Source organism: Tetrahymena thermophila (assembly GCF_000189635.1).
Source record: "Tetrahymena thermophila SB210 genomic scaffold scf_8254496, whole genome shotgun sequence".
Taxonomy (NCBI): domain Eukaryota; phylum Ciliophora; class Oligohymenophorea; order Hymenostomatida; family Tetrahymenidae; genus Tetrahymena; species Tetrahymena thermophila.
This window is the reverse complement of record NW_002476271.1, coordinates 134,160-158,521: the sequence shown is the minus strand read 5'-3', so window position 1 is coordinate 158,521 and position 24,362 is coordinate 134,160. Positions and strand designations below refer to the sequence as shown.

The window sequence follows — 24,362 nt, the reverse complement described above, 5'->3', positions numbered from 1 at the left end:
AATTAATACTTTTAATTTATTTTATTATACTAAATTATAATTTTAAAAATTAACATTTTTCTTAATTTATGATGTATAAATTAATTTAGTTGCTTTATAATAATATAAAATTTACTCATTTGTTTGTTTCTCTCAAATTTTCACAACACGCACAAAATCAAATACTACTTTTAAGTTAAATTCTTATTAAAGTGGAATAAAAAAAAAATATATGATTAAATAAATTAATTATTTCAAAAAAATATAAATTATTTAATAATTAAATATAAAATTATAAATAAAAAATTTATTTGGATTTATTTTGATATTAAACAATAAAAAGATAATATCAAATTAATAATTTATTTTAATTTAATATTTTAAAAATAAATAAATAAATAATGAACAACTATTTATATTATTTATAAAATGTATTTTTTAAAATACCTTGGTTTCTCATTAATTAAGGACAAACTCAAATTAAAATTTTTGTAAAAATTTAGTCCTTGAAAAAAAATTTTTAATTTTTAAATTAAAAATCTATCAACACTAATAATGAGTATCAGCATTAAATAAATTCGACTAAAATTAATATTATCAATAATCAGAATATAAAATTTGGATTGGGTGTTCATATTTATAAGATTAAATAAGCAGTGTATGTACTTAATTGTCAAATTTTAATTTAAGCCAAATATACTTAAGAAAATATTAAAAACTTTAGAATAAAAAGTAATTAATTAAAAATAGTATAAATCAAAAATATAAAAAAAAAAATATGATTTTTATAATATTTTAAAAATAAAATTACTTTATTTATAGTTTAAAACTGATAAGAGTGAGATGGCAGAAAATTATAAGAAATAAATCGATGAGTTGATGTATATTTTTTATCTTCAAACATTTATTTGCTAAATTTTTTTTAAAACTTTAGTAAAAGCAATCCTAGGGAACTTAAATTACATTTTGAGTAAGTTAAATATGATATTTTTTTGAACTAATCAATATCGAAATAGATAAAGTTATCCTATTGAAGAATACTTCAATTACCTAAATCAGTCTATGAAATTATGCTCTAATCTTAAAATTTTGACATTTGGTTCATAGTAAATTGAATTTTAGTACCAAAATCATAGAATGAGTAATCGATTAAATATTAATAGTGGAGTTGATGAAGAATTGTCTCTTTAATTAAGTCAATCTATTGTACAATGGAAATAAATCACAAGCCTTACTTTATATCTTATGTAACTTTTATTTCAATAAAATATTTTAACATATTAATCTATTATTATTCATTTATTAAAGGTAGTAATAAATAAGTCTTTAATAACTATCTGAAGCGCTTATATCATGCGTTTAATTAAATACTTTAAATGTATGTCTTAGGTAAGATTCTAAATTTCTTTTTCAATAATAATTTTGTTTATTATTTTATTTTATACTTTACTTTACTCTATAATAATTTGTAATTTTCTATCAGCATGAATAACCAAATTAATTTATTTAACTCTTTCTTTTTGTTTGTTTTTGCAAATAAAATAATAAAAACTTTGATTGATATTTATTTTTTTATCAATTAAGAAAGAATTAATTAAAAATAAATTATTAAAAATAAAGCCATTTTAAAAATTTTCTTTATCTAAATTTTGAAAAATTATCTTTTAAAGATAAAAAAATATTTCATTAATTTAATTAAGGACTAGTTTTGGTATTGATGAAATTGGATTCTACAAATTAAGTACTGCTCTAAGTTAACTAAAAAGTTTAACTTAGCTAAACTTAGATTTATCGTAACTTTATTAGTGAATATTTAATGAAAAGTTTTTTTATGTGCAATAAACTTAAAAAAGAGATACTTTAATTGGAACTGCGAATGATTCTAATTTAGGTGAAACCATAGCTAACTTAGGATAGCTTACTGATTTAAAAATAGATTTAGCGTAAAAACTCCATTTTAAATTGTAAATTTCAATTATAAACTTCAAAAATAAATAGGAGAACATAAATAGGTTAAAAATGTGCTCATAATATATTCCAAGGTGTTCTAAATTGCAAAAAACTTGTTTCTTTTGATCTAAATCTTTAGTATTAATTAAATTTATAACTTTATTAAAATTTTAATTTTTTTTCAAAGTTCTAATTAACTAAGCTTTGATAATACCTATAATTTTGATGAAGAAGCACCTGCTGCTTGCAATCTTTAATCATTTAAAATAAGCTTAATGTAATATCCTTATTAAAAATATCTCATTTTTTAAATGATATCTTTTATATATAATAAATTTAGGTTTTGTAAAATTGGATTATATGGATGTTAATTAATAGGTAAGTTAATATCTCATCTGAAAAACATAACAAATTTTGACTTGAATTTGGAGTAAATTTGGATTTAAACCAGTTTTTGGAAATAATATCATTATTTTTAATACTAAATCAGTTATTGCTAAATTGATGATGAGTGTCTTTAGTATATTGGGCAAGGCATTTCTGGATGCTTGTATTTATAAAAATTTAATTTACAACTAAGGTGAATTTATAAATTATTTCTTTTTTAGCATAATTTAAATATTTAAATTTTATACAATAGCAATAATATAATTCAAACTCATGGAAGTATTAGCTTTGCGAAATATTTAGCAAGTTGCTCTAGTTTAAACTCATTTTCACTAAATTTCATGTTTATTTTTCTTAGAGCTAATAATTTTAATAGTAAAAATAATTAATATTTAAACTTAATACAGGAGTAACTAAATTGACCAACAAATATTGCACAATTATTTGGATTAGCTTTATGAATGTTAAAATCTGAATTTCATTGAGATATGTTTGATGTAAAATAAAATCGAAATTTTTAGCAAAAGAAAAATGCTTTTAATTTTAAGCAATTTTAATTTTCAGAAACTTGATTCGATTAAAAATTATAAAAAATATATTAAAGCTATTTAAATAAAATTATTTGTAGGTAAAATAAGATATAAACAACTCATGTTAATCAAGTTCCAAATTAAGAAAAGAGTAATAATCTCACTAAAATAGATCTAAGTATTGAGTAATAAAATATTTTTAAAAAATAAATATTAATTGAGGATTTTTGAAATTTTTGAAAATATTTTATAGTCACAATTAAATTGATGATTTAGGAGTATAAGTTTTGACGAAAAGCATCCATTAATGCTAAAAACTAAATAATTTAGGACTTTCATTAGGGTTTTATTTAAATTTTTTTATGACATTTATCATATAAATATGAAATTAAATAGAGGAAATTAAATTAAAGATTAAAGTGTCTCCTTCATATCAAATATGCTTCCTAAGCTCTAAAATTTGAATGTTCTTTAATTGAGTCTTTAGTAATTAATTAGAATAATCAGTACTTTTTATATTAATTATATTTTAATAGTTTAAGTTAAATTACTTCTGAAGGCTGCTCTTCTTTAGCAGAAAGTATATCAAAATGTAGTCTTTTAAGCAAGCTCTCTCTCTAATTAGAGTAAATAAGCAAATGAACATATTATTAATAAATTGAATAATTCAATTATAAATAAATAGCTACAATTAATAAATCAGCGATTAAGGAGCTTTGAAATTAGGTGAAAAAATAGGATAATGCTAAAATCTAACTTCATTGAGTTTATCCTTAAGGTAAAGTATATTTTTTATAAATTTTATTAAAATTTTATTCTTTATTTACACAAAAGAGATTGTAAGATCACTTCTGATGCTTGTTTGCTAATGAAATTCTTAGTAAATTGTAAAAATTTACAAATCTTAGATTTGAATCTACAGTAATTTATTAATTAATTGCATTTCTTTTTGAATTTTTTATTAATTTTGTAATGATAAAACTCTAAAATTATTCAATCAACTAAAATGTTCGAGGAGTATTTAGATTTTAGTATATTTCTTGTATTTTTTAAAATTGAAATAATTTTGTTTTATGTTTTTTTGTTACAATTTATGAATATAGTAAGTTTCTTAGAATAAATAATAAATTTAAAAAATAGAAATAACTCAATTAATGATTTAGGATGTTAATACTTAGGTGAATACATTACTTTTATTCAAAATTTGAATATTCTTAGTCTGAACTTAAGGTAAAAATTATTTTTAAAAATAAAATTAAACTTCTATTAAAATATTATTTAGAGAGTGTGAAATTAAAGACTAAGGTGCAAATATTTTAAGTTTACAAATATTTAGATGTGAAAATCTAAAATGCTTACAGCTCAATTTATTGTAAATTAATTTTAAAGACTATTATCAAATCTTAAAAATAACAATTTTATTTAATAGGTATAATTAAATACATTCTAATGAGTATTTCATCAAAATTATGAAGACTCATAAGCTAGTTCAATACAATTAATATTGAATATCTTAAAGTTCAAAACATATTTTTTTTAGATGATATTTGCTGATCTTTATTTGTTTATGTTTTTTATTTAAACGAAATGTGAAATATTTTTCTTTAAAAATTATATTTAAAAGTTATTTGTGCTCGTTCATCTTCAATATAATATCAAATTAATTTAAATTTTTAAAATTTATTAAAAAAATAGCTCATTAAATTAAATTAAAAAAATATTTAATTGAATGTCTGTCTGTCTATCTCTAAAATTTGTTTTAAAAATTTTAATTTTAAGCTGCTAATTTTTTAAGCTGAAATATAGCTATTTGTGTGTGAATGTACGTACTATGAAAAAATGAAAAACTATAATAAAGGATTATAAAAAAAATTTTGTAATATGATGGTGGAGATAATTCGTTAATTTATTTAAAACTATTAGAATTTCTAAAATCTTTAAAACAAACCATTAAAATTTACTTATTTATAAAAAAAAGAAAATAATTATTTCAACATAGTAGTTTTGTTTATTTAAAAGATTTGCTTTAAAATATTTAAGATTTAAAACGAAGCTAGCAATTAATTTCTACTTTTAAATATTTTTTATGATTGAATTACTTATTTAACTAACAAATTGATTATTGATCAAATCAATTTATATTTAAAATAAGGTATATATAATATACAAAAAAAATAAAGCAAAATAATTTGAAAAAAAATGAATATTCGAGTTGTTAATGCTCATAAATTTGTAAAATTATTTAAGCTATTCTTATTGAGCAGCGAATTGCAAAATATCCTAGTTGGATTACTCATTGTTATTTATCCTCTTCAGGTATTATTTTAGGAGTTTAGCTAGCAAAATCAAATAAGAATATCAGAATTAAAACAAATTTACTCTTTTGATGCCTTCAACTCCATAAATTAAAACGCTGATTTGTACAAATTTCTTTAAAAAAAGTTAATCCCTTAAATTTATTTAAACTTTCCTACTCCTTTTTTGCTGTATGCATATCCAATTATATACTAATCTGTTAGATAAAATTCTAACTCTGATCTATAATAATAGATAACATGCATACATGATACTTCAGTTTCAAATTCTACAGTTTGTGATTTAAGTATTATGAGCTAACGAGAGCAAGATATAATTTAGCAGATATTTGTAGCTGATAATTCGAATTTTACTTAAAATTGTGCTACTTAAGGTTACTTTTCTTACTATGGAGATTGTCCTTATATTGCTATGTTAGGTAGAGACAACTATTCTGATATATTAGATGCAATGTAGAAACATTAATGGATTAATTCAGATACTGTGTTTGTTATGTGCGAATTCAGTATGTACGATGTGATTTCGCAGAGCTACTTTTACATTCAATTTATAACTGAATATGATTCTACAAATACCTATTTGCTTTCTAAATCAATATAGCATAGTATCATTATACATAATGACTAAGCCTTTACAATTACTATTTTGGTGTTTATGTTTGTTTTAAATATTCTTTACAACCTTAAAATGCTACTTGAATTTAATTTGGTTACTAATCGATGGACGCTTGTTGGTCATCTCGTTAATATGCTAGCTAGCTGGGCATACATTGGCTTCAATCTTGCTATTCAAGTCCTCTCCAAAAAAATTGTTAATTTTTAGACTTTAAAAAATTTAGATCAATTGCAAAAAATGCAAAACTTAAGTGCCCTCTTTATATTTTTGATATTGCCTTTCAGAATATTTACTTGGATAACACAATTTAAATACTTTAGATGGTTAAAAAAATTCTCTAATGTTGTGTTCAAGACATTTCCTGGTATTTTTATGGCTCTAGTGATGTTTTTGATAGTTTATTTATTTGCTGTTTAGATGAATTAAGTAAAATTATATTCAGATTTATCTGAGCTATATTACGACATAGCAACAGCATTTCTTTCAGCTTTTGATACTAACATACAAGAAATATCCGAAAAGGGTTATGGCACGATATAAACAATACCATACCTATACATATTCCCAGCAATATTTAAAATAATCAGCTTCTTCTTGTTCTTATATTTTTTATCTCTCTTCATTGACTTGTTTAGGAAGTCTGCCCAATTAGAGTTTAGAGAAAAGTCTAAATTTGAACAAGAATTCAGCGATTTGCTGGAAGAACTTGACTCAAGAGTAAGCTTCATACAAAATTTACATTTTTTATCTAACTAAAATAGATATTTTTGAAAGAATTATATATATTATTGAATAAAGGTTGAATCAACAAAAGAAGTGATTAGAGAGTACATTGAGAAAGAAAACAAGAACAAAGAAAACGATTAAAACTAAAAAATACTGCTTTATTTTCATCTAAAATCTCCCTCTTAGGAGTAAGAAAAAAGATTTGAAATGTTCTAAGATGAATCGACAGAACAAGAACAAGAAACATAAGAATGCATTTACAATGAATGTGCTGAGAACTAAGTTGTAATAAGAAAATTTGATGATTTTGAGCAAATGGTGCAATTTATTGTTTGCTTAACGAATATAAAGAGCTAGTATTTCTCCTTAAAAAGTGGAGAGAAGCTGAGAATATTTTTTTATATAGAAGATCAAGATTTTTTTAAATGTAGCAAAGTAAATCAACTCAATTCATTTTTAGAATTGCTCAAAAATAAAAAATTGATTTTCCCAATTCTATATTTTTCTCCAACATTTCAGTTTAGTCATTAGATGCAAGTTGCATTGAGAAGAGTTTATAGTTTGTCTCTGTGCAGCGATAGCTAAGAAGTATTGCAAAAATTTTGCAATTTGAACCTAAAATTTAAGAGTCTTTAGCAGTGTATTTACTTTTAGGAGGATTTCAATTAAAAAAGAAATAGCATAAAAGAGTAAAACATAAATAATATAAAAAATATTGCTAAGCCAGAATAAGTTCTATCAAAGTTACCGTCCCAAAATAGCAGCCCCTATTAATAGTTAAAATAGCAATTAAGCAACTAAAATATAACAAGTTAAGATGCTGTGATTACAAAGCAACCATCCTAAGAAAATAACTCAAACAATTTTTCTGGATCAACACCTTAAAATAGCAATAAAAATCAAGTTTAACCTCAAAATTCTATAAAATCTTATGTGTCATAAAATAGTTCAGAGTCAAAAGATTAATCTTACTTATATTGACTAAAATATCGAAATATTTACATTTTATTTAAAATAAAAAAATATCAAATTAACGAATAATAATAGAAAAAAAGTAATTAAGCTCATCTTCATATCAAAAATTGTATAAAAAGTTTTTAAAAATGCTATTTCAAGTTTAAAAAATTGCCTTAATTGATAAAAATAATATTAAATTTAGTTTAATATGTAAGTAAATAATAAGTTTAATTTAACTGACAATAATTTTTTGCAATTTAAGAAATTGTTTATTCTTATTTAATTAGATTTATAAGATTTTTCTCTATTATTTTTTAATAATTCATCTGGATAAAATATATTTTAATTCATTAATTAAAACTTAAAAATTAATTCCTATTATTCAATTTAACAAACTTTAAATAATTAATAAATAAATCTATTAATCAAAATAAATCACACAAATTTTAAGAATTTAATTCAAACTAAGCAAAATTATTTCATAAGAGATAAATTAAATATTTTTAATTTTCATTTAAAAATTAAATAAAACTTTTAATTTTTTCAATTATAAAAAATTATCTTTTAAAAAATAAAATAATACTTTTTTAATATATTTAGTTTTTATCTAACCCTTTAATTTGCGACTATGTCAATCTTGAGAAATTTTTATTCAGACTAACTTAAAAAAAAGATATTTCTCTCTTTAATTATTTTTTTAAATTAATTAATATTTTATTTAGCTTTTACTAAACCCTCCTAGATATATTATGTATACAACTCCATAAAATTTTTACTTTCAATCTTTTTATATTAAATATTTTCATTTTCATTTTTAAATGCAAAAAAATTATCATGCTTAAGTTTTTATAATACATTTAACGAATATTTTGAATAATTAACTATCTAATTACTATAAAAGCAATTTAATTATAAAACTTTTTATGTATTTAAAATATGATATGTTAAATTATGCCCTTATTTGATTATACCTAATTTATACTTTTACAAAAAACAGTATAAGCATGATTGATTATATATATTTTCATTGACAAAATTTTATTTTTTAATAGAGAAATTATTTTTTATTTAAATTATAAAAAATTAATTTAAATTGTGATATAAGTTATGCCTTTGTATTTATTAGTTTATGCTTGTTTTAAACCAGTAAGTAAAGCAAAATAAGTGTGCTTCTGTTTTTATATACAATATTAATTTTAAATAATCATATATTTTATCTTGCACTATTTTATTTTTAACCTTATTTGCTAAAAACTCTTAGATATTTAAAAAAGAATAATATTTTTTTATAATTTACTATTTTAATGAAAATTTTTTTAATTTATCAATTTACCATTTAAACTGATAATCCTTTAAGTTTTTTGTTCATTTCATTTAATTACAATAAAATTTCACTTTTATTGCTATGCTTTATTATATAAGTTAAGCTTAAAAGAGTAGTTTCTTTCTAATAAAATAAAAAACTCATATTTTGCTTGTAAAAATATGGTTTTTTAAAATTTTTAAATTTCCAATTTGTAATAATGATTATTAATCATAAAATTATTTTATATAAGTCTGAGATATTTTAAACTACAATACTAAACACTCCGATTTTTAATAATTGTAGTTTTAAATGAAAGATTTAAACAGTTTAACATTCCTCCAACCTATAAAATGTAAAAATGTATGTTTTTAATATTAAGTACAGACATTTGCTTTTATTTTTAGATGAATTAGAGTCTGGTTTTAACTTATATCTGAGTTAATGGTATTTTTTTTATGTTTTAAGTGATTTTTATTTAAAAAAAACTATTTTTTAGAGAAATTAAATTGTACATTTCATGATGAAATTTATAATTGAGTTAATTAAAAATATAGCTTTTAACATATGCGTAGTCTGTTTATTGAAAGTTTTAAACTTAATGGGTTTCAGGCAAGAAGTTGCTAAAGTTTCCTGAGACCATTTAGAGAGATATGAATTGGATTTTACTTTTATTTTTGGAAAAAAAAATGTTTACAAGACAAATAAATTACGCGGAATTAAGATATATATACTTAAGATTCTATTTAACTCTTATTTGTATCTTTTAATTAAGAGTTAGAAGGGGGCTTTAAAATAATATCGTAATTGCAATCAAATTAAAAAAGTAGTTGTTATTTAAATGTTTTTTAATAAATGCATTAAGCAAATTGATAGAAAAAAATTAAATTTTACTAGTTAGATTTTTTTCTTGAATAAATTTAAGAAATTTTTGTTTTTTAAAGATACATTTTTTTCTGCAAAATTTATTAATTTACTCAAAAAAGCCAAATATAGCCTGGACAAGATTAAATTTAATCCCATATAGACGCTTTCATTAACTTTTCTTAGAATAACTTTGTTCTAATTATTTGAAAATTAAAGAGCGAATGGGTCTGTTTTATTCATTTTAGATTTTTCTTTTTTCTTTGAATTTAATACCAAATAAATAAATAAACAGACCAGAATAGACCCCCTTTTTCGAGACAATAAATAAAAATTTTTTATAAACGATAAGCTTGAAATTCGTAATAATTGACCACCTTAAAATTAATAAAATTTATAACCAATTAGCTTAACTATTATAATTTATAGTTAAGGTAAGAGAGATGACCGTTCTGCTCGTTTGCTTGTTTCTTTTATTTTCTGTAGAAATCTATGTTTCAATCATTTAAATAACAAATAAAAAGATGATTTATAGTTAAAGTTTCTAGCAAAACAAATAAACAAGCAGCAAACTAAGATAGAAGAATTATTATTAAATTTTTTCAAAAGCAAAAGCAAGAATTTATTATTACCTTTTTTAGCCAACAAGTTTGTCTTTCGTTCTTTGTTGGATATTTTTTGATCGTTTTCAATTAATCCTATTCTATTGAATATGATAATCAAAAGATAGAGCTAATTCAAATATACAAGCAAAATTAATTTTCAACTGAATTTATATGTGTTTATTTTTTCTCAAACCAAACAAATTTTTGGAACTTATTTTATATTTTTTAAGCATAATTCAGTTTTTTTACAGCAAAAATAATATCAATTAATAAACTAATGCAATTTTGACTATTCAACGAGATATTCGTTAGAATATTTCCTTTAAAATTTAAGTAGAAATAGACTTTCTTTCTTTTACTTTAAACCTTGCATATTAAAGCAAGAAAAGAAAAAGAGTAAATAAATAAATATATTTACAAAGAAAGAAAGAGAAAAATAGAATGATGGAATGAATGTGGAGAGAGAAAAGGAAGGAAGAATTTTGAAATCAAAAGGAGTTTAAAATTATAGATTGAAATATAAAAAGTTAGATTGAAAAATATATAGAGAGATAACAAAATATGAATGAATGAATAAAGAAATAGTATATTTATAATATGAGATGGATTGGTTGCTTGGTTGCTTGTTTAATAGATTGATAGAAACTTAAAAAACTATAAATTTCTTTTTAAGTCAATTCCTTCTTTTTTTCCATTCGATAAACAAATATCTTTTTTTTTTTGAGACAATCAAAAAAATATATATATTTTTGTTTGTTTGCTTTTTTAGATTATTTTTAGATTTGCATTTGTACGTATTTTTAATATACATTAAAAAATAAATTCTCTGGGAAAAGATATATAAAGTAAATTTAATAAATTATTATCAAAAACTAAAAAACAAAAAGCAAAAAACAAACCAATTCTCTAAAATGACTTTCTCTGCTACCGACCTCCCCACCCTCGAAAAGCACTTAGCTGCCCACACCTACCTTTCCGGTACTGATAAGCCCGCTAAGATTGATGCTTAAATTGCCACCGAACTCAAGGGTAACTTATTTATTTACTAATCATTATCTCCCTCACATCCATCCATCCATTCACTTACTTACTCATTCACTCATTATTCGGTGATCTCTTCCACTTAGACTTTTTTCTCTTAGAAAATTTTAAAATAATGGATTGAAGAAAATAAACTTCTTTGAAATTTTTTAGTCAATATTGCTCTCTTAAAACACACTCAAGTTTTCATTAATAATTTATTAATATTATTTTAAATATATAGATAAGAAGGTTGCCCTCAACGCCGCCACCCACCCCAACGTCTATGCCTGGTTCAGCTTCATCGGTTTATTCACCCCCGAAGCTCAAAATACCTGGGCTGATGTTGCTCCCGTCGCCGTCCCCGTTGCTGCCAAGAAGGAAGCCAAGAAGGAAACCAAGACCGTAAGAAATTTTTCTTTTATCAAGCAATAACAACAATGGAAATCATTTTAATTCTACCCATAACTCCTATAGCTTATTTACTTACTAACTTACAAAAGATAAAATGAATAAAAATAAATTTTCTTGATATATAAATAAATACCTATTCCCCCTTTGATATATATATCGGAAAACATGCAAGCGACAAGCAAAGATAGGATTTTCATTGACCATAGAACCATTTTTCTAAATTATTGTTGTATATAAATAGGACGATGTCGATCTTTTCGGTGATGATGATGAAGAAGATGCTGAAGCTGAAGCTTTGAGAGAAAAGAAGAGACTCGAAGCCGTCGCTGCCAAGGAAGCTAGAGATGGTAAGAAGAAGAAGGCTATTGCCAAGACTATCCTCGTCTTCAACGTCAAGGTCTTCGAAGCTGAATAAGACTTAGACGCTTTGGCCAAGAAGATCTACGAAACCATCCAACTCGACGGTTTGGTCTGGAACAAGGAACACAAGAAGATCCCCGTTGCCTTCGGTGTCTTCATGCTCCAAATGGGTTGCATCATTGAAGACGATAAGGTCAACACCGACAGTATCTTCGAACCCATCCAATCTTGGGAAGATGAAGTCCAATCCGTTGATGTTGAAACCATGCAAAAACTTTGAAAAAACCAAACAGTACTTACTTCATAATAGGAACATTAATAATAAATTAATAAGCACAAAGAATAAATTTAATTATTGTAGAATAAACTAATTCTGTTGAATATAAATTATAGAGATAGATGAATTAGCTATTAATAATTTATTTTGTAATATATGTCATTTTTTAATTTTAATCTGAAAAAAAAATATTATAATTTCAAAAAAACTAACTCAATTTATATTTAAAAATTTATTAATTATTAAAAAAGACTATTAATAAATATATAATAAATTAATTCAATTAAATAATTAATTTATTATACTTGCTTGCTTGCTTTATTGTGTTATTTATTCAATATTTGAATTAATTCTAAATTATTCATAATTTAACACTATCAAGCAAAGTCCAAACAAAAATTATTTATTTATTTATTTATTTTGTCTGTTTTTATTCTTTCAAAATATATTTATTTGCTAAGGATAAAAGTAAATTTTCAAAAATTAAATATGATTTTCGCTTTTATTTATCGAAATTTCCATTTTAAAACCATTTTTAATATCAAATTTATTTTTTTTAATAAAAAAATTATTTTAATTTAAAATAAAAACTAAAATTATTTTTAATTTTTAAACTTCAAAACAGGTAAAAAAATTAAAATTAAATTTACATATAATTTTTTTAGTGTTAGTTTATTTAAATAATTATTTAGTTTCAAATAACTACAAATAAGTATTTAAGAATTAATCTATGAGTTTTTTAAGTACAATTAAAATTACTGAAATGATTAAAATTTATAATATTTTACTTATGTTTTCGTTTTTTAAATCTAATAACTCTATTTGAAAGTTTGAAAGCAAAAATATTATTAAATTAAATCAGAAAAATATAAAAATATTAAGGAAATAATTTATACTGTCTATTTTCTTAAATAAAGTGCTCTATATTTTAATAAGATTTTTAAATAAATTGATAATAATTGATAAAAATATTTAATATTTTTAAAATTCAATCAAATAATATCAGAGAATAGATGGTAAATATTTATCAGTTCTTAATAATTAGAGAATAAAATTTAAATATTCCAAATTAATTATGATATATTTACTGAATCATAGATTCAACATTTTTGATTATTTTAGATTTACTCTTTAATAATTTTATTTAAATATTTAAATAATTCAAAATATTTTAAGTTTTTTTAAGTCAACCATCTTAGTTAGTTAGTTATTTGTTCAAAATTAAAATTTAAAGAAATTAATAAAATTTTTTAAATCTTAAATAATAATTATTTTCATTATAAGTTGTTCTTTCTATCTTTCAAAATCTATCTGATTATGTTAGTTTATTCTTCAAAACCTAATTTATATACAAAAGATAATTCAAAAACTTTCAAGGATACTTAATTACTTAATAATTTTACTATTCAAAATTAATATTTATCTTTAAAGGAAATATAAATATTATTTTACATAAAACTAAAATAAAAATTATTTTCATAATTACTTGCATTTATAATCTGATTTGAAATTAAGTCTGTTTTTAATCTATGCATAATATGAAGGAAGAGTTTAAAATACTAAAGTATAAATAAGTATTAAATAAACTCTTAAAATAATTCAAAAAACTAATAAGAATAATAGACTAATAAATGATCCATCTTTCCCTTATTATAAATATAGTTAATGTAAAAAATTATTATTAAATTAATAAAATTATTTTGCTGTAGCATTTATGTTATCTCTTAAGTTGAAACATATTTATAATTTGATTTTTCATGAAACTAATTTAAATCCATAATCAATTCAAAAATTTATGATTGGATTTTTTAAAAATAAGTAAGCTAATTAATTTCAAATTTACAATTTATTTTTTAAGAAAAAGATTAAACTTTTATTGCACACAAAAATAAAAATTATTTTGAAATTTAATAATTAATTACTCATTTCTAGTGTGATTTTTACAAGTTTGTTCTTCAAAAATTAATTTAATACACAAATCATCTAAATTTTTTATCAATGAAGCTTGCTTATTTAGTTGTTTAAAATAAACTATTTTAAATAAATTAAAAGAGGAATCAATAGTTTATTTAAAACTCAAATACAAAATATTTTCATTATAATTTTCAATAAATTAAATTATATTTATGGATACTTATATCAAATTTGGTTTAGTAAAATTTATTATTATTGATTGAAATATTATTTTTTGACAAAATTAGTCCAGTGACTTTATTTTTTTAACTGGTAAAATTTATATTTTTAAAGGATTTAAGAAAATATTTTTAATTATTTTTAAGTACTAATTAAAAGTATTGTATTTTTTTTTGTTTTTGTTTTAAATAATAATATTATTTCTTTAATAAATTTACTTTTGATTAAAACATTCATGAAATATTAAATAAGATAATAAAATTGTATTCTCATTTCTTTCAGAAAGGCTCTAAAATTAATTAGAATAACCATGAACTGAAAAAACAAAATACTAAAAATTATAAACAGTTGCAATCATTTTTAAAATATCTTTAAAAATTAATGAAAATAGAAATTAAAGAAAGTAGATTTAATTTTAATTATTGTTTATTTTTTTTTTTTCAATTAATAAAACTCGAATATTGATTGTAGTAAGTCCACTAAATTAAAAATTCATTTATTTAATTATTGTTTGAAATTTGCTTTTTTTTTAATTTTAGAAAGTAATCTTTAAAATATCATTCATTGTATTTTTTATAAATCAAACAAATAAACAAATAAACTGCTAGTTAGCTACATTATACATACATAATACTTACTACTCTCATTATTTTCAAATAAAGAAGTCTAAGCTTTTAAATGAAAACTTCGAATGTAGATAAAGCTTTTTCTAAAATGCCTAAATTAATTAATGTTCCTTAAATGCCTTAAATAAATAACTTTATGGGATACAATTAAATGCCTACTCAAATGCAGATGAATTATTAATAATAGTTTTATTAAATGCAACCTGATTTTTAATATATGGGTTCTATGGGTTATCCGTAGTAATATAATTAGTAAGCTTAATTTACTGGAGGATATCCTCCTTAAGGCTTTTTTAATTCTCAATAGCAGAATTAAGAATAAAACACTCAAAAATAGCAGATATATTAAAATTTAGCACTAGAATATACGAAACATTATGTTGAATATTGGAATAATTATTATGAGTAACTGAAGAATGGTCCAGAGCCTGAAGCGGAAGCTTCAAACCTAAAGGAATAAAGTGCGAGTTCTCTAAACGACAGATATTTTTCTGATAAAAAACAAGGTTAAAATAATGAAAATAATGGCAGATAAAAAGGTATTTGTTTAGATTTAAATAAAATTTGATTGATATTAAAAATTAATTGACTGATTTTTCAAAAAAAAAGATTCTAATTTAATGAAATCCTCAAAGTTTGCATAATCACAAGCAGATTCAAAAGAAAAGTTAAATTAAGTAAAAAAATCAATAACAGAAGAAGCTAATGAAGCTAAGAGTGAATTGTCTTTGGATTCTGATATTCTTCGTGAAGAATATAAAAAAAAATAAGTTATTGAAGAAGAGGATGTCATTCCTGTCAACTAAAACTTCATACTAGATTAATCAATGTAATTTATTTATAAATATCTATCTATGAAGATTAGTTTGTTAATTATCAAAATTTATTTAGAGATGAAGATGATTTTGATAAGTACATTCCTGAATGTAAAGTTGATCCTAATATGAAATTGCTTGAATAAATTGAAGAATATGAAAGGCTTGATAGAGAGAGAGAGGAGCAGATTAAAAGAGAATAGGAGGAAAAAGAAAAGGAGGAAGAAAGAAAACGATAAGAAGAGCTAAGGGAGCAGATGGAACATGATCAATTTTATGCAGATAATCCAGAGATATATTTAGAACATAGGAAGCAGTAAAAGAAAGTAATTCATTTATTTATTTATTTATTAGAATATGTTTTTCAACTTTTAATAAAAATAAAATAAGTTTTTTTTAAAGTTTAATCGTTTTATTGAATAAAATGAAAGGTTATATTTGAGACATTGAAATTAGAAATGGATAAGCTAATTGAAAAGACTTAAAAAATAGAAGAGGATTTGTTTGATGCTAACTAAGGTATAACACAAGCTAAGAAAGAATTAGAGTCTAACAATATTAAAAGAAAGAAAACAGAGTTTTATCTTAGGGCTAAGCAGCTGCAATACGATATAGATAATATTATAGAGTAGCAACATATTTAAGATAGATGATATATTTGATTAATTTAATTGTAAATTTATTTTATTATTAAAGGAATAATTAAGAAGAAAAGCTAGCAGAAACTAACTTTTAATTGCTTAAAGGACTTCATGAAACTATTTTAGATGATTAACTTGAAAGGATGTATGAAAATAACTAAAAATTATTTTTGGAAGTCAGCAATGTTTTGACAGATATTGTGGGAGTTAAAAGTAAATAAGGTTCATTTGGACAGTACAACTATTACGAATCATTAAAGTAAAAGGCTTAAAGAGAAGTAAAAGAAGAAAAGGAAGAAATGGAAAGAAAAAGAAAATTATATGGCAAATTGTTGCCTCCATAAAAATCAATAAAAAGAAATGTTTTAGATTACCCAAAAGATAAAAAAAGATCTAATTCTAAAAGTAAATCTTAAGAAAAGAAAAAATAGCCTTTGCACAAAAAAGCATGGGGATAGCACTGAGTTTAAAAAGAAGTTAAAAACTTTAGTTAATTGTTTGCTTACAAATTCTTTATTTTAAACTTTAATTCAAATTAATTAATTAATTATTTTTAATACAAAATTAAAAAAATGAAATTATAATTTATATTTATTTATAAAACATTTGTCGATTTGTTCAAAGTTAATAAATAAATAATGCTGTTAATAATTTTAATTCCTCTCCCTTCCTTTGACATCTTTCAATTAAAAACTTAAATAAAGATCATTATTTTGTATTTGATTTTTAGTTAGGTTGTAAATTATAAAAATTATTAAGGATTATTTATTTTTATTTCAAAAAAAGTATCTTTTAAAAATTAGGAAATAAAAAATATTAGAAAAACATTAAAAAAGAATTACATTTAATCTTTTAATAGTATTTCCACAAATTAAAACCAGTCATTTGAGAATAAATAAATGGCAAAATTTTTATAAAAGTCTTTGTTTTAACTAAATATTTTTTTTATTTTGATATATTTTCATCCAATTTTTCATTAAGATTATTCCAATGTTCACCATGTTATTAATTAAAATTACAATATTTTTTTTATATGAAATAAAAAATTTTTATTTTTGAGAGAGTTTATAAAAAAAATATTTCTCGATTAATTGTTCTCAAAAATGGAAGAATTTTCATAGCACTCAATAATAAATAAAAGTTTAATCACTTCCTTTTATTTTCTTCATTTTTTTCAATTTGAGAAGCATCTTCTATATAATAATTAGATTCTTTTTTAATTTACTTACTCTTAAAAGTATAACTTAAAGTCTTCATTATGTAATTATTAAATAATTAAATGAAGTTATTTTTATATTTTTAGGAATTATTTATGTGAATTTTATAAGGATTATTTATCAAAAAAATAAATTCAGCAAACATTCCAAAGTTTAAACTCTTTCTAGTTGAGTGAGTTAAAATTATTCTTAATATTTTTATTTAATTAATTGCTTAAAATTTAAATTTTAAATTATTATTATCAGGAAAATTGTAAAAAATATGTTTAATACCTAATTTTATTTATATCAAAAAAGAAGAAAATATATTAAAATTGCTTAATTGCTTTTCTAATTTATGAAAGTTATATTAATAAATTATTTTTATTTTTAATAATAATTAAAGTTGGCTTTTATTTTCATAACGGACAAAAGAAAAATAAAAAAACAAATAATTTAGCTTCATTACTCTAAAATAAATATAGATTACATCAATATTGGTTTTTTGATAGTTTTTGGATGAATAAATAGATTATTTTTATCATTTATCAGAGTTAAAAATCAAATTATTTTAATTTTAATCTAACTAATTAGTAATTTTTCAGATCAATGAGATCTAATAAAATCATAAAATTGATTAATTTATTCAAATAATTAAATAAAAGAGTTTAAATATTTCTTGTAAAAAATAATTATATTTAATTTAAATGCTATTTGAAAATGTAAAATAGTTTAATTTATTTTAGATTATTTTATTTAGTTTAGAGTATTTATTTGTTTATTTTAGTAATAAAAATTAGTTTATACATTTAGTAAATAAATTATGTAAGATATAAACTAAATAAATATAATTAAAGTTATATTAAAAATATATTTGTTTTATATTTATAAATAAATATATTTATTTTAAGTTATAGTTTTATATAAAAGGAACTAAAATAAATAAAAATTATTTGTAAGATTAAACGTGGTAGAAAGTACATAATAAGAATATTTCTGATACTTGAATGAATTTTTCTGCTGAAGTGTCGTAAAAATACCACCAGTGAAAATATGACATTAGATAGTCACAAATTATTGGTAAGAAAAGGAAAGTAGATACTTGGGATAAAATTAAATTTTTTTGAATTTTTTTTTTTAGGTCTAGCAAAAAGTAAGTTTAATCTTTTTTTTAAAAGTTAAATTTGTTAAATTACTTGAATGTGGAGTATTTTAACTAAGCTTGCCTAAGAAAAGCTAAATTTCTATGAAAGATAGTTTATCAATATTAAATGTTACATTCGAAATCTGATTGGTGTAAGATATAATTTATAAAAATAGAGAGAGACAATCAATCAATTTATAGACTCTTATGTTATATCTATGACTTTTTGACAATTTTTTTGTTACTAAAATAAATAAATTAATTTATTGCTAGCTTTACGAATAAGATATTAATTTAATTCTGTCTCTTTATCATAGAAATTTTAAACGATGACTTACTATTTTTAAAAGAATCTTTAATACTAATTTTTTTTTGTTTTGATATTGATCAAGTCCTATCAAAAAAGTGAAAAAGAAAAAAATTAATAAAATCTCTATCTAAATTGGGCTTGTTTATTTGTTTGATCGATTGGGTATTTGGAAAGAATCAAAATCATAATTTATAATTTATAAGAAGGCCTAACTAATTAGAAAAAAAACAAAAAAATAAATAAATAAAGTAAATAATTATTAGTTAGTTATTATTTATATATTTACTTACTTAAATACATACATACATACGTATATACTTTCATACTTACTAATAACTCAATTCATATAATTTGTATATGTCTGTAGACAGAATCATTTTTCCTCGTCCAAAACCTCAATATAATGAGTAATCCATAAGAACCAAGGATGAAAATTCGTCCATCTAATTTATAGATTCTCCATCAGTAAAGAATCAAAGTAACCATTAATAAATCATTTAATATTTATTCACTAAATTACAGCTATACTAAAGACAAGAAACACATATAACAGCAGCAAAATATAGCCATATGAAATATCTGTTTCTTATTTAGGATTCAATTTGTTAAATATTTATTTAGCAATTTGTTTCGTTTTACATTTTGAATTATTTTTTCAGTATTTTTTGGTTTTTTTACATGAAGATGATTTAGTTCTAATTAGCTTGCAACTTAGTTTAATTCTTTTTTTTATAAAATTAGATGAGATCCACCGCGTTCCAGTGATGTCTATGGTTTATAAAATATATGAAGAATCTTGTGATATTTATATCTTATTTTTTCATGGTAATGCTGAAGATTTGGGGAGCTCTATGCAGTTCTTAAAGCTTTTGAGAGAGAGCTTAAGAGCAAATATTATAGCTGTTGAATATCCTGGTTATGGTATATATGACAAGAAGGTATCTGCTGAATAAATTAAGCAAGATGCTTTAAAGGTTTATGATTCTTTAGTTGTAGATTCAGGTATTGATCAGTCAAAGATATTCGTGTTTGGTCGTTCTATAGGAACTGGACCAGCTTGTGAAATAGGAGCTAGAAGAAGACCTGGAGGAGTAATCCTCTTAAGCGCTTTTACATCAATAAAGAAGTTGTCAGGTGAGCTAGCTTTTAGCTTAGTAAGCTATTTTATAAAAGAGAGATTTAACAATATAGAAAATGTATGTCGTTTCAGTTCTCCATGTCTACTTATCCATGGTCAAGCAGACAGTCTTATAAAACATTAACATTCTCAATAACTCCAAGAGGCTATGAGATTAAATGGCAAGATAGTGCTTGCTTTTTATCCTGAGAAGATGACTCACAATCAATTTTAGATCAGAAAAGATATCATCAGACCTATCGATACATTTTTAAAAAGAATTCAATTTCAACAAGTTAAGATTCAAACAAAGTTACTACCAGATATATTTAAGAATTCTCTATCTTAAGTATAACTAATAAATAAAAATTTCAGACAAGCAACTGAAGAATAAAATAAATAACTACCAAAATAACAGCAGTAATAACAATCCTAGTTACCTTTAAAACTATAAAAGTCAGAATCATATAGCAGTAAAGAGCTTTAAAAAAACAATAATCTTGGAATTTTAAGTGATAGAAAACATAGATCTTAAGACTAATAGAGATAGATTAACAGTAATAACTAGAACCAATTAGAATAGAAAAAAGTTATCAATAAAAAGAAACTAGATCAACAACAATAATAAGTGCTACACATTGAAGTGTAATAATATGAAATTACAGAGAAAAAAGAAGAAAGAAGTAATGCAAATATCTACAAACTTAAATATTCATAAAAATCATAACAAGATAAATATGTCATTTAACCAATTTAACCATATCAAAGTAATATACTGCAACCTTAATAATAAGAAAATCATAATTTTTAGTTTATTAAATTACAAAACCAACTCAGAAATGTTGATTCATCTCCAGAATATTAAAAAGAAAAAATTCATTAAAACTAAAATCAGTAATATGAAGCCAAATAGAAAGAAAATCATCATAAAAACGGAGAAGACGATGATATAAAAGATCATTAAAGTGATTTTATGTATGACTAAATTAACATACTTGATGAGCCTCCTTTCGAATAAATTTTTAGTGAAAATAATGTAAACAACTTAGCAAACAACCAGGATTAAAATAAATAAGAGCAAAAACAAGAATAAGAATAGTAAGAACAACAGCAACAAGAAGAGGAAGAGCCATATTATTAATAACCCTATTGTGAAAATTATACAAACGAAGATTATTATTAAGTTTATGCTACAAATGAAGATTTCGAAAACTAAGTTACTACAATTAATTAAGCTTAATAGATGCAAGTGAATCATGCAAATAATTTTTATTTTAAAAATTAACATTAATATAATGAGAATATTGAAACTAATGAACACATTTTTATGAATAACAATAATTCAATTTTCTAAAAAATTGATGATTTGGAAATCTGTAATTGAAAATATTAATTATGAATTTCAAGCAAGATAGATAATTAATGCAATAAATCTAGTTAATTATAACAAATAAATAGATTATGCAATAAAATCTTCTTAAAACACACACACTAATATAATAAATTTAACAATATTTTACTTTAGTTATTATTAATTATACATATATCAATCAATTAATCAGCATATCAAAGTATTTCTATCATATTTCAAAGTAATCTTTTATTTTAAAATATAATATAGATATTTACTAACTTTCTTGTAAAAAAATCTATTTAAATTAGTTTTTGAATTTCTAAAGTATTCAATTGACTAAGTTTTATTTATAAACTTGTGATTATTTTCTTACATAAAAATAAATGGAATTTTAATTATTTTTTTAATTTTATCTATTTTAAGACAAAAAACTAAATTTTTTCATCAGCTTTTAAATAATTATGAAAAATTAATTATGCATGTTAGATTTCTTTCCATTGTATTTAATCAAAAAGCAATATGGTTAAATTATGTATTGTTTCATAGATTTATATGAGTCTAATAAACATTTGATGAGATATTATATTTATTATTTTAAAGTTAATTTATAATTTGATACTAATTTTTTCTGGCAATATTTTCAAAATTTTTAAGTTTTTGGATTGCAATTTATATTTTAAAAGGATTTGTTTTTTTAAAGTGAAATATTTTCTCAAACAAGAAATGAAGAAGAAGTAATTTAATATCAGACAAGAGGAGTTTCGTTATATTAAATGTAAAGATTTTAAATTAATATTTTATTTAAATTTATATAAAATTATAAGTTTAACTGTTTTTTTTATATAAATTGTCATTTTTTATTTTTAAAATAATTTAGCTTTTTCTATTTTAACTTAATTAAATCTTAACTAATTTATGCTAAAACAAAAGATTTATATTTAATTTGATTAATTTTAATCTTTGAAAAAATAATTTAATTTCTTTATCAAATCATATTTAATTGTTTTAAGATTTATTCAAAAATATTTGAATTTTAACTAACCCTAAGATAGTACTTTATAAAGCAAGATTTTATTTTACTTAGAAGATGTTATTTGTCAAATCCATTTAATTTTATAATCTTTTTAATGCTTGTTGATCAGTTTTCTGATTATTTATTAACATTTTATTTTTGTCATTCAACCAATAATTTGAAATTTGTAAATTAAAAAAAAAATTATAGTTAAACTGAATTTTTAAATTTACTTTAAAAAGAAAAATGATTCAAATTTCTAAAAATTTGAAAATAAATTGTAGAAATTTTGTGATAAAAAAATTGGGGGGAGGTATAAATAGGGGTTCTTCAAAATAAACCCTCATTTCTACAATATTATTCTATAATATGGAAGAAATGAGGGTTTTTGGTACCCCGGTTTCTACCCCCCCCCCAAAAAATTGCTGTTTTTGAATAAATAATTAAAAATAATTTTAATCTTTATTAAAAATTAATTGTAAAAACAAAAAAAATACTACTTTAAAGTTATTTATCATGTTTTTAAGAGTTAGTAACAGATTTGTGTAAAATATTGTAAAGCCATTATAAAAAATAATCTTTAATTCGTTTTTTTTACAATTCAGATTCTCTAAATGGCCTCGGGATTTTTGTAGATATTCCCAAAAGAATTTCTGAATTTCAGAAACAATAAATTTAGATTATTTCTTTTATTAAATGATTTTTAAAAAAAGTGTTTTGTGTATAAATGAGCGTAAATGATTATTGAATATTTCTTTTATTAAAAATGTAAAAAAAATGTTATGACACCTACCTACCTTGCTTGGTATTTTTTATTTAATTAGAAGTAATTTAAATAGCATTTGTTAGAATAAAGTTAAGAGAAAAGATTTCGAATTTAGTTCTAATTGACTCTTTTAATTTTATACTAATATTAACAGATGTAATATCATAGTCAGTAATTAATATTTAATTTGTATAATCACATTTTACTCTCATGCAAACAAATTAAAATTAAATAAACCTAAATTATTGTTAATTAAATAGGCATTTAGCCTATACTTGTGTATGTGACTATTTAAAGTTACAAATTTAAAATAAAAATTTTGTATTTATTTAATTCAAAACGCAATATGCATCATTTAGACGTCATATTAAATATGGGAGTGAAAGAAGAACAAAGAATGTAAATTAGTTGCTTTTCAGCCCAATCTGATCAAATAGATTGCTTTAAAAGTTTTCAATCAATATCTGAACTGATTGTTTGATTGATTTATTATTTATAATTTTTGTTTGGCTTGCTTGGCATAAATTAATATAAAAAAAGAAGAAGAAGAAATATATATGATGAAGGATAAATATATAAATTAATAAAAAAAGTATCGCAAGGAATGCAGATTTCCAAAATAATATTTTGAATTATTAAATAGATATATAGATAGTTAGATAGATAGATAGATTAATTGATGAAGGTAGAATTGAAAAAGATATATCTCAAGAAATGTACTTACTTACATCTATGAATGAGACAGACGAGATTCTAATTAAAGCAGTACAAATTTTGTTAAGCTATTTTGTATGTTAATTGAATGACTGATTTACTTATTTAATATGTATTTTGATTGATTGATTGATTTATTCTTGGTTTAAATTACACAAAGTATAGACAGAGTCAATGAATCAAATATATTTATTTCATTGATATTTTAATGCTTTATGCAAAAAAATTTTT

At 21.3% G+C, this 24,362-nt stretch overlaps 5 protein-coding genes across 5 annotated transcripts; all 5 read left to right on the top strand. All coding sequences in view use genetic code 6, as the record gives it.

The window, feature by feature from the left end:
* Positions 1 to 639: 639 nt before the first annotated feature.
* TTHERM_000859279 (kinase domain protein) lies at positions 640 to 4,354 on the top strand (the record flags this gene model as incomplete). The annotated part of the gene is made up of 22 exons (XM_012799177.1): positions 640 to 860; positions 914 to 949; positions 996 to 1,085; positions 1,143 to 1,226; positions 1,288 to 1,368; positions 1,680 to 1,772; positions 1,833 to 1,922; positions 1,978 to 2,067; positions 2,117 to 2,206; positions 2,270 to 2,359; positions 2,420 to 2,509; positions 2,570 to 2,659; positions 2,724 to 2,813; positions 2,945 to 3,031; positions 3,100 to 3,189; positions 3,243 to 3,332; positions 3,383 to 3,472; positions 3,532 to 3,624; positions 3,681 to 3,767; positions 3,987 to 4,076; positions 4,129 to 4,218; positions 4,276 to 4,354. 22 exons carry the CDS (start codon positions 640 to 642, stop codon positions 4,352 to 4,354), a joined length of 2,031 nt encoding a protein of 676 aa, XP_012654631.1.
* Positions 4,355 to 5,045: 691 nt separating this feature from the next.
* TTHERM_00859270 (polycystin cation channel protein) lies at positions 5,046 to 7,484 on the top strand (the record flags this gene model as incomplete). The annotated part of the gene is made up of 2 exons (XM_001021967.2): positions 5,046 to 6,494; positions 6,576 to 7,484. The coding sequence occupies 2 exons, from the start codon at positions 5,046 to 5,048 to the stop codon at positions 7,482 to 7,484; spliced, it is 2,358 nt and encodes a 785-aa protein (XP_001021967.2).
* A 3,317-nt stretch (positions 7,485 to 10,801) lies between these two features.
* On the top strand, positions 10,802 to 12,306 carry TTHERM_00859260 (EF-1 guanine nucleotide exchange domain protein; the record flags this gene model as incomplete). The annotated part of the gene is made up of 3 exons (XM_001021966.3): positions 10,802 to 11,261; positions 11,497 to 11,657; positions 11,908 to 12,306. The coding sequence occupies 3 exons, from the start codon at positions 10,802 to 10,804 to the stop codon at positions 12,304 to 12,306; spliced, it is 1,020 nt and encodes a 339-aa protein (XP_001021966.2).
* A 2,652-nt stretch (positions 12,307 to 14,958) lies between these two features.
* TTHERM_00859250 (hypothetical protein) lies at positions 14,959 to 16,982 on the top strand (the record flags this gene model as incomplete). Its single annotated transcript, XM_001021965.4, has 5 exons — positions 14,959 to 15,601; positions 15,672 to 15,891; positions 15,954 to 16,203; positions 16,309 to 16,505; positions 16,574 to 16,982. The coding sequence occupies exons 1-5, from the start codon at positions 15,115 to 15,117 to the stop codon at positions 16,980 to 16,982; spliced, it is 1,563 nt and encodes a 520-aa protein (XP_001021965.4). The 5' UTR covers positions 14,959 to 15,114.
* Positions 16,983 to 19,384: 2,402 nt separating this feature from the next.
* TTHERM_00859240 (alpha/beta superfamily hydrolase) lies at positions 19,385 to 21,669 on the top strand (the record flags this gene model as incomplete). Its single annotated transcript, XM_001021964.4, has 2 exons — positions 19,385 to 19,646; positions 19,910 to 21,669. Exons 1-2 carry the CDS (start codon positions 19,526 to 19,528, stop codon positions 21,667 to 21,669), a joined length of 1,881 nt encoding a protein of 626 aa, XP_001021964.3. The 5' UTR covers positions 19,385 to 19,525.
* Positions 21,670 to 24,362: the final 2,693 nt, after the last annotated feature.